The sequence below is a fragment of the Saimiri boliviensis genome, chromosome 16 (genome assembly GCF_048565385.1).
Source record: "Saimiri boliviensis isolate mSaiBol1 chromosome 16, mSaiBol1.pri, whole genome shotgun sequence".
Classification (NCBI taxonomy): domain Eukaryota; kingdom Metazoa; phylum Chordata; class Mammalia; order Primates; family Cebidae; genus Saimiri; species Saimiri boliviensis.
This window is the reverse complement of record NC_133464.1, coordinates 62845435-62855381: the sequence shown is the minus strand read 5'-3', so window position 1 is coordinate 62855381 and position 9947 is coordinate 62845435. Positions and strand designations below refer to the sequence as shown.

The 9947-nt window shown below is 37.9% G+C and overlaps 1 protein-coding gene across 2 annotated transcripts in view; it reads right to left on the bottom strand.

The window, feature by feature from the left end:
- Positions 1-387: 387 nt before the first annotated feature.
- The window catches only part of HTR2A (5-hydroxytryptamine receptor 2A), a 64673-nt gene continuing 55113 nt past the window's right edge, over positions 388-9947 (bottom strand). For both annotated transcript variants that reach the window (XM_003942212.4, XM_010330057.3), the window contains exon 3: positions 388-4427. In XM_003942212.4, coding sequence (XP_003942261.1) covers positions 3625-4427 — 803 coding nt within the window. In that variant the 3' untranslated portion in view covers positions 388-3624. The remainder of the gene's footprint in view (positions 4428-9947) is intronic.

The following is a 9947-nucleotide window of genomic DNA, read 5'->3' as shown; positions in this document are numbered from 1 at the left end:
AATGATCTCCTGTGAAAGAGTGTGTGTGTGCATACGTGGATGCGTCTGTGCATATGCGCACCTGTGTGCATGTCTTGATGTACACCAAACGTACCTGTGCACATCTCTTAGGACACTGAAGTTCTTCTCTGTGTTCCTCATCTCTGTGGAACCAGACATAGTGATCAGACATGGAGTATATTTTTACTGCAAATAGCTAGAGACTGAATCCTGATGATAAAGCTGATCCAACCAGATGGATCCTAGCTCCGTGACATGGCTGACTTCCAGAAGCACAGGCTCTTTTTGCTTCCAAATATCAGGATGATACCTGGAGTTCTGAGTCTGATGACCTAGAAGATTTGGGGTAATTCCCTTTAGTAGACACAGCTGTGGACTCACACAAAATTGCATTCATTTTGGAGTATACTTTATTTACAGTTATTTATTCTTTCTTAAAAACTTTTAGAATCACCTTGACTAAAATAAGTTCATAAAATAATCACTGTATTTGTTACATGTGGCACAGAATAATTTAGCACTTTATAAATATGTCTCATTGATGCACAAACGTCAGAAGCACCCTTTGCTAAAAGCAGTACAGTAACTTAGTTCAATTTGGCTGCGGTAGCACTTTAAAAAATTAGCATGAGATGGCGCTGTGGCCAAGTAGATGAAGTATGCTTTAAACTGAGTTTCCCCTAACTATGGCAGTTAATTGCCTTTTTTTGAATATAGAGGAATCTATCATTCAACTTAAAGTAGAGCAAGGTTTGTTACTCCGTTATAATAGTATCGATCAAAAGTGAATCCTTTAATCACCGATCCATAAGTCATTTAACAACTGTGTTTCACTCAGGTGTTTAAAAAGCCGTAGTAGTCAGAAAATCGCCGAACAAAGGGCCCAAAGGTATCATTTTATTTAGGATCAAGAAACTATATATGTGGACCACTGTTTTCGCCACCCTCATAGATTTATCTTAAAGTTCTTGCACAAAGTTAGATTAACTTCCAGTTTATTTAAAGAGCTGATATTTTTGTTAAACTTTAATCCGCTTTGACAGCAATGGAAGGTCATAGAAATATTAGAACATGAATTCACATTTAAATAAACATGATACAAACATGCACACATGTGTATATACTGAGTGTTTTCATCGACTTGCTTTTCCTCCATATAAATATATAAATATTGAATAAAGTGCATGAGAACATGTCTGTACATATATACAGCTACACATTTGCCTATACAGTATACACTTGAATACTTATGGAAGAAAAAAACACATATACATTTGTAATATATAGGTAGTCAAAAGACATCTGTCAGGCATCATTAATGTTCATTCTGATCAAGATTGAGTACATGGGGGTAGAATCTGTAATATTTTCCCTACTATATAATGAAATGTGCAGAGTTATAAGTGAAGGCAACATACATTAGAGCGGAGACATTTTAACATCTATATTTTCATCAGTTAGTATGGTGTAATCATAAGGAATAGCTCAGTTCAATTGCAGCCTTGGCACTAGCAGCATATTATACATTCTAGCTTTGAAATAGTGAACCCATTTTTCAATGTATCTAAGAGGACATAATTAGAATTTTATTCATTTCCAAATGACACAAGGACACCTCCCACATTCTTTAGTTTTCAAATCTCTATTTTTTCTCAAAGTTTTAGGGCAAAAATGATTTCTCATTCAACAGAAATGCTTCAGCATTGTAATCATGTATCTAACAGTGATTCCAGTAACAACGAGCAATTTAACCTTGAGTGTTATAATATCAAGGTACATTAACAGTTGTTAATCTCTTTTGCTCTTTAGCAACTATTTCTACAAAACATTATAATGTCTGCTTTTCTATTAGGGAGCCCGGTGCCAATGAGTAGTATTGAAATGAGCGAGTTTTTGGAGAAATAAAAGAAAAACTTTGCTCAAAACTATGGTAGTTGTAAGCTAGGTCGAGATTGAGGTGCATATTTCTAAATTAATTGCAATGTTAAGCTTCAGTGGTATTTTCCCCCACCTTTGCTTGTTTGGTGTTTATTGGTAACCAATCAGAAAAACTTATTTTTGAAAGCTACTCTCATAGTTGAAACAAACTTGTTTCTGAATCAGGTAAGAAGGAAATAAATTGAAAGGACTCTCAAAATAAGTCTGTTTATATTTTTTTACTAGGACCATTTCAGTTTGGTCTTTTTGTGTGTGTGTGTGAAATGCAGTTGTGTGAACTTTGGCTCACTGCAGCCTTGACCTCCTGGGCTCAAGTGATCCTTATGTCTCAGCCTCCTGTGTAGCTGGGACCACAGGTGCGTGCCACCACGATCAGCTAATTTTTAAATTTTTTGCAGGCACGGGGGCGGGGGTCTCACTTTGTTGCCCACGTTGGTCTCCTGGGCTCAAGCGATCATCCCGTCTCAGCCTCCCAAAGTGCCAGGATTACATGCATGAGCCACTGTGCCTGGCTGAGCCATTTTCTTTAAAGGTAAGGATTTTGTTTTAATTGTATTTCTCACATCTAGAAATTTGCTTCACACATAAATATACACTCAATAGATGATGGTGGAACCAAGCTGAATGGTTTTAATAAATAATATAAACTGATTGATTAGAAAGCATCAATGTCCCTGATGAATGTCATAGGAAAGTCACCTGCTTTTTACAGAGATGTCCTAAGACTCCACTACTGTCAGTAGCCAGAAACCTAAGTTCAACCTCAACCCTGACACAGTTACATCAATATACTGTTTACTGCTCAAAAGAGTGCATGCATGATGCAGTCATTTCACAGCAAGTTACCAAATACCTCTATGGTGCTGTTTTAGAGGAGTCATTGCTAGAAATGTATTTGGTAATGTTAAATCATCCTTTTGCTAGTTTACCTAGAAGAACAAATATTAAACAAGACCACATCGGAAATTCAGAGTAAAGCACAAGAAGTAGAAGAGAAAGCAGCAATAGTTATAGAATAACATTTGAAATCTTTTTTTTACTTCTGAGAATTAACTTGAAATGCAGCAAATACCAGCAACCTTGTGAATATTTCAAAATGGTATCTATGAAAAAGCAAGAATGAAATATGTTGTCAAGTATTTCATTTAATTATCTTAGCAATACAGATTTTGTAACACTGACCTTAGTGTCTTTTTTCTCCTTTCAAAATATATACCATGTAAGTTTTAAAGAGAATTTTTCTTTAAGAGGTCATTATATTCAATAAAATTTTCACTATTCATAGCTATTTTTATTTACAGCAATAGGTAACCACCTCAATCCATGCCATCAATGAACAGCATAGCAGCAAGGTTTCCATTTGAAAATAGAAGTTAATTTAGATAACTTAGGGTTTCATAATTATACAATAAAACTGAATCATTTTAAAGATGTATCATTTACAATGTTAAAAATAAGTATCAGAAAGCTCACAGCTGAAATGCTGTCAGACCATTTTCCAAGTGCACATTTTGTAGCATTGAACCCAGCTTTTCACTGACAGAATAAAATGAGGCGTACAGATATGATCGTTGGTTTCACTAGACTGGTCTAATATTTTCCAGTCTCTCTCTTTTTTTTTTTTTCCCCCAGATAGGTGAAACCTTGCTCAGTGTGCCTTCCACAGTTGCCACGGCAACTAGCTTTTCACACACAGCTCACCTTTTCATTTACGGCGTCGGTATTGTCTTTAGAAGCATCTTCAGAATGCTGCTTTCCTAGAGCCACCATCGAGCAGTCATTCTCTGTTGTCTTGGCATCTTTCTTTGAATTCTTTTTTTGTCCCATTTGGAGTTGGCTCGACTTGTAGGCTAAAGCCGGTATAGTGTTCACTAAAATTAACTGCAATGGTTTTTTGTTTTCCTTGTACTGACACTGAATATACCGTGAAAAGGCTGACCGATAGGTCTTGTTGAACAGTGTGTACACCAGGGGGTTGACTGCTGAAGAGAGATAACCGATCCAAACAAAAACATTGAGCAGGGCTCCGATGACATCCTCGTTGCAGGACTCTTTGCAGATGACGGCCATGATGTTGGTGATGAAGAAAGGGCACCACATCACCACAAACAGGAAGAAGACGATGCCCAGCACCTTGCATGCCTTTTGCTCATTGCTGATGGACTGCATAGTCCTCCTGCCTGTGTAGGATCCTGGCTCCCTGTGGATCGACCGTTGGAAGAGCTTTTCCGAAGACAAGGAACTCTGAGGGAGGAAGCTGAAAGAAGCTAATTTGGCCCGTGTGCCAAGATCACTTACACACAAAGTAGCTTCTTTCTGGAGTGACTTGATGGTTAGAAAGTAGGTGATCACCATGATGGTTAAGGGAATGAAAAATGACACAAAAGAGCCGATCAGGACAAAGTTATCATCGGCGAGTAAGCAACTCCCCTCCTTAAAGACCTTGGAATCATCCTGTAGCCCAAAGACTGGTATTGGCATGGATATACCTGGAGTTGGACAGAGAATGAAACATGATTATTAAGGAATTGAGTATATAAAGGCAAGAGCATCACCATGCAATGTTGGCTATTGAAAACATTTTATATCAACATTATTTAAAAGCTTAACATGCTTGATTCAGAATTTAAAATTCCTTTGGACTTACTTATGTGTTTTGTAAGTATTTATTATGTAGTTCCTTGTATGTTTTATTGCCCTATATAGTTAACCCTTTGCTTATTAAGAAGTATAATAAATCTAGCTTTAATTTTTTATGCCACATGTTTCTGATTATAGTATTATATATATATATATATATAAATTTTTTTTTTTTTTTTTTTTTTTTTTTTTTTTTTTAGACGGAGATTCACTCTTGTTAACCAGGCTGGAGTGCAATGGCACGATCTCGGCCGTTTCACCATGTTGACCAGGATGGTCTCGATCTCTTGACCTCGTGATCCACCCACGTCGGCCTCCCAAAGTGCTGGGATTACAGGCGTGAGCCACCTCCCAGCATATTATACTTATTAATTGAAGAAACACACAGAGGCAAATAAACTAAGAAATGACCAGTAACATCAACATCTAGAGCTAGCCAAAATTAACAAATGATGCTGTTCATTTTATTTATTTATATATTTATTTATTTTGGCCTATCAACATCTAGAATATAGATTTATTTCATTTTTTGATGCTGTTCATTTTAGATAGAGACACACACACTCACCATGTGCACATATTTTAAAACAGAGTTGAGGTTCTTTTTCACAAACAGTTCTGTATCTTATTAAAAAAATCTAATGGCCAGGCGCGGTGGCTCAAGCCTGTAATCCCAGCTCTTTGGGAGGCCGAGGCCGGTGGATCACGAGGTCAGGAGATCGAGACCATCCTGGTCAACATGGTGAAACCCCGTCTCTACTAAAAATACAAAAAATTAGCTGGGCGTGGTGGCGCGTGCCTGTAATCCCAGCTACTCGGGAAGCTGAGGCAGGAGAATTGCCTGAACCCAGGAGGCGGAGGTTGCGGTGAGCCGAGATCGCGCCATTGCACTCCAGCCTGGGTAACAAGAGCGAAACTCCGTCTCAAAAAAAAAAAAAAAAATCTAATGATATCTCACAAGCATGGTATATATAAAAAAACTATAAAATTATAAATATAGTATATTTTCTCTCTAGAAAATTTGGGAGGTACAAAAATGTAACAATGAATAGAGAAAAATAATATGTATTCTCACCAGCCAGGGGCAACCATAATTTACATTTGTGTAGTTTTTTCTTCCACCTACATGTACATATAAAAACAAATGTGTATATGCAGTACTTTTATGCAGTATTTTATATCTTATATGTTTTAGATCTTCCTATTTCATTTAACATTATAAATCATGATAATTGCATATGAAGTATTTTTGAGAAATACAATTTTCTAATATTAACTTTAAACAACTTTAATTTTGATTCTTTTTTAAAAAGCTTTCATTATGGAAAATTTTTAAAAGACACACAACTAACCAAAAACCAAACCCAGTGCAGTGAACTCATTACCCAGCTTCAAAGATTATCAGCTCAAGACCAATCTTGTCTCATCCATATGTCCTCCAGCTGCCACCCCTCCCATGGTATTAAGAAGCAAATCCTAGACATCATGTCATTCAATCTGAAAATATTTATTATATAGATCTAAAAGCTATGCACTCTTAGACAATCTAATATTTTCACAGTACTATTCTCACTCCTAAATAGAAGTTTACTATTTCCTTAATATTAAATATAGAGTTAGTGCTCAAATTTCCAATTGTTCCATAAACGTTGTTGTATGTTTTTAGTAGGAGAGCATTCATAAGGGGTGGGTTACAAAAAACAAGACAGCCATGGACTTTGTATTTACAAATATAAGGGGTAGGTACAGGAAGGGATAATACATGGGAACATGCGCCTGCATGGTCCATTCTGTGTCACCCAGATTTAGGGGATCTGTAAGGCTTTACCAGGCAGAAGAATTAGGCAGAGGAGGAAGCAGAAGTGAATAAACGCAACCCCTGACCTCTAATCATGCTACATTACCCCCATGAGAGTAGAACCTTTTTAAAGAGCGATTCAACAGGCCATGTTGCGCAGATTCACCACCCAACCCCCACCATGGACAACCTCTCTACTCCTGGGGAAATAGGTGTATCTTTCTCTGCTGGCCTGGGACAGTTGATCCAAGGCAATCGTGAGTGAGACGGCTTATTCTCCCTGCTGTAAAGATAGAATTAGGATGACAAAAAAAGAGAGGAAACATGAATCAAGTACTCTGTATAACTTAGTTTAAGATTGTTTCTTTCATGAAGTGGTAGATGTCACAGGCACAGCCATGGAGAAAAAGTCAGAAAAAAAGTTCCCTTCTAACTCCTGCCCAAATTTTCAGCACACTCAGAACCATAGAACATAGAGTGTCCTGGTTACTGCTTCTGACCATCTTTAGAGTCCAATACGTGGTCTCAAACCAGCTGAGAACACCAGTTTATTCCAGAGTTGGGGGCCACTGCCTGACTCTTCCCATCCATCTGGAAAAAGCTCTTTGGAGGATCTCTAATCTAACTTCTGCATACTAGGAACAGAGTTCCGCTTCATCCAACCACAGACATGACTGTGCTAACCGCATGTCACCTCACATTGGGCATCCTGACCAGGAGAGAACATTAGCTTGAGTTGATGTAATTTTCAACAAAAATGTTTCTCAGTGACATTTGCCATTGTCTTCAAAGACTTAACTGACAGTATTTGTCACTTGCCTATGCAAGCCCATCCAGAATTCTTGGAAGGTGGAGAGAAATGACATCAGAGCTGTTCATAAGGACACTTATGTGGCTAACGACCCTTCATTTCCTCCATCCCTCTCTGTTCCTGGCCCACTGTTTGGAACATTCAGGAAGAGACTGATGAGCTGTGCCTCCAAGCAGGACATCCTCCGAGGCCCTGGATATTGACCAATTTTGTTTATCCAGGAGAAAACTCTTGATTGTGAAAGTGAAGGCATGATTTTTAAGAAGAGTGTTTTTCTCCAAGTGTTGGAATCTAGATCTGTGAAAGATGTTTCCTGTACTCGTGTACAAGGTCTTGTTAGACAGCATAGTTGCTCGCTGATGAGAAAGGCTGCTTTGTTCATCTATTTGAGACATACCTGGATTTGAGTCTTGCCTGTGGCTCTGGGTTCCTGAACTGATTACTTACTCCTATAGTCCTCACTTCTTCATCTATCATAGGAGGCTGGCACCAACCTACTTTCATGCATGTGCTGAGGATAAAATGGATCCCATTTGCAGAGCACTGAGCACAGCACCCAGTCCAGAGTGATGTTCTACCAGTGGTCAATAAACATGAGAGTAGCTTTCTCTGCAGAACTATTTAGATTAAGTACATCAACATTATTTTATTCTAATCCATTTTGCTTAGATTGTATATACTAGATTTTATGTAGCAGCTCTTTTTAAACCAAAAGAGGCTTAAAAGAGTTTTGGCTATTGGCCATAGAGTTAAAACTGATGTAATTATTAGCTTCTGCCAGGGTGACACAGGGTCTCGATCAATTTTAATTTTGTACAGCTGGAACTGTTGATTACTTTCTTAATGTGATGAATTACAGCATTACTATTAGTAATAATACACATAAACAAAATATCAACTGTCTGAAAAAGATGTGTGATTTTGTTATTAAACTCTTGAGTGTTCATTTTTTTAATTAATACAAAGGAAGTTACTACCTTGAGAGCCTTTTGCTCTATTTGCTTGTGACTTAGTAATTTACATAAGTGGCAATTCTTAATTAACCAGAATGTGGGCTTACCTAAAATGCCAATTCTTTAATTATTTGAAATAGGTTCTTTGGTTGGACACACAGACACACAGACACACAGACACACACACACACACACACACACACACACACACACACACACTTCCAGAATAGCCCACGTTCTGAGAGGGGTGATGGAGTCACCTGCACTGTAATAGAGAATCCCTCTCTTAGATGCTTAGATAAACAGCTACTCTAGAAGAGGATGCGGTAAGAGGTTACAGGCAGAGTTGTTCTGTCTGGCAGGGGGACCTTAGTTTGGAGGGGGGAATCAAGCTGATCAGCTGTTTAAATGGTCCATTCATCTTTGCATGTAACAGAAACATCCTGAATACTGTCACATGCCATTCTTTTTCCATGCCTCACTCATAGTAACTGGTCAGCAAGGGTTGGAGAAAAAATAACCAGAAAGTTAAAGTAATACTCTCTAAAGAGGAGAGGAAATTTTATATCAAAAAACTAGTACACATAGATAGGCCTTGTGGGTACAATAAGCAGCTCAAAAGCATGTGCCTCTACCAAGAGAGGTGAAGACATGGGCTGATACCCAATATTGTGGTCACAGCCATCTCCGGGGCATTAATTCTCTGGCTGCTTTGTTTGATAATAGCTGCTTTTGGAGACCTGACATCTCCTCTCCCTTCAAATTTCTGCATATAAAGCATTTTCCTTTATGACCAAAACAGACAGTAACTTGAATTACGTGACTATATTTTGTTTAATATATTTTTCTGAGGAGTGGAAAACAGCAATCAAAATTCAATGGCAGTATTGGATCCTCCATGTACCTTTTTATTTATTTCCATTAAAACTCAGATAATAAAATGAACGGGAAACATTGACACCTGAGAACACAAAAACTTTGGTTGGTGTCTTTCTTTTGGCATAGCTCTGCTGATTTTCTGCACATAAATGTTACCACAGACTGGATACATAACTCACTTTGAACCACTGACTGTGAAGGACTGGCTTCATTCTTAATGATGGACTTTTTCTGAGACAGTGTCCATTTCTTGGGAAATAAGAAGATTGCCTTCGTTGATAACCATCCTCTTGTAGGGAATGAGACTGTGGCAGTCCCTAGGGCCCTCAGCCGGAAAGGAGGTGGAGGGCACCCAAGTTATTTTGGGGCTCTTGTGAAAAAGATCAAAATTTAGGTTTATAGGTTTCAGTTCCCCCAAACTGCTACCGTTTCTTTGCATTTTAATGCATGCTGTATTTTTCAAGTTATAAGAATTAATTTTCTAGCAGTTTGACAGAAAACACTACCTGTAAACACTGCAGGATGATCTTCATATTCAGGGAAAGAATTGAATATATAGGGCAACTGCCAGTGGGACTCACTGTCTTTCCGAGATAGAGTTGCTGACTTCCTTCCAATCTATGTATGGTGTGTTGACAAGGTAGATGTACATAAAAATGAGAGCTAGACAAGCATGCCAGTTACCCAAAAGCTGTATGTTTCTTTTTCTCAGATTAATTCCAAATAGCTCAGATAACAAATTGCAACTTTTCAAGGTATTTCCTCACATATTCATTCACTCTAAATTGATTTTTTACAAAATTGTTAAAACATTAGCCACACTTACTCATGGGGAAGATAAGTTTCACTTTACAGATATGAAAACCTGGGCCTACCTAGCTGAAGTAATTTTATTAGAATCATACAGAAATTTGGGAGCAAAATCAAG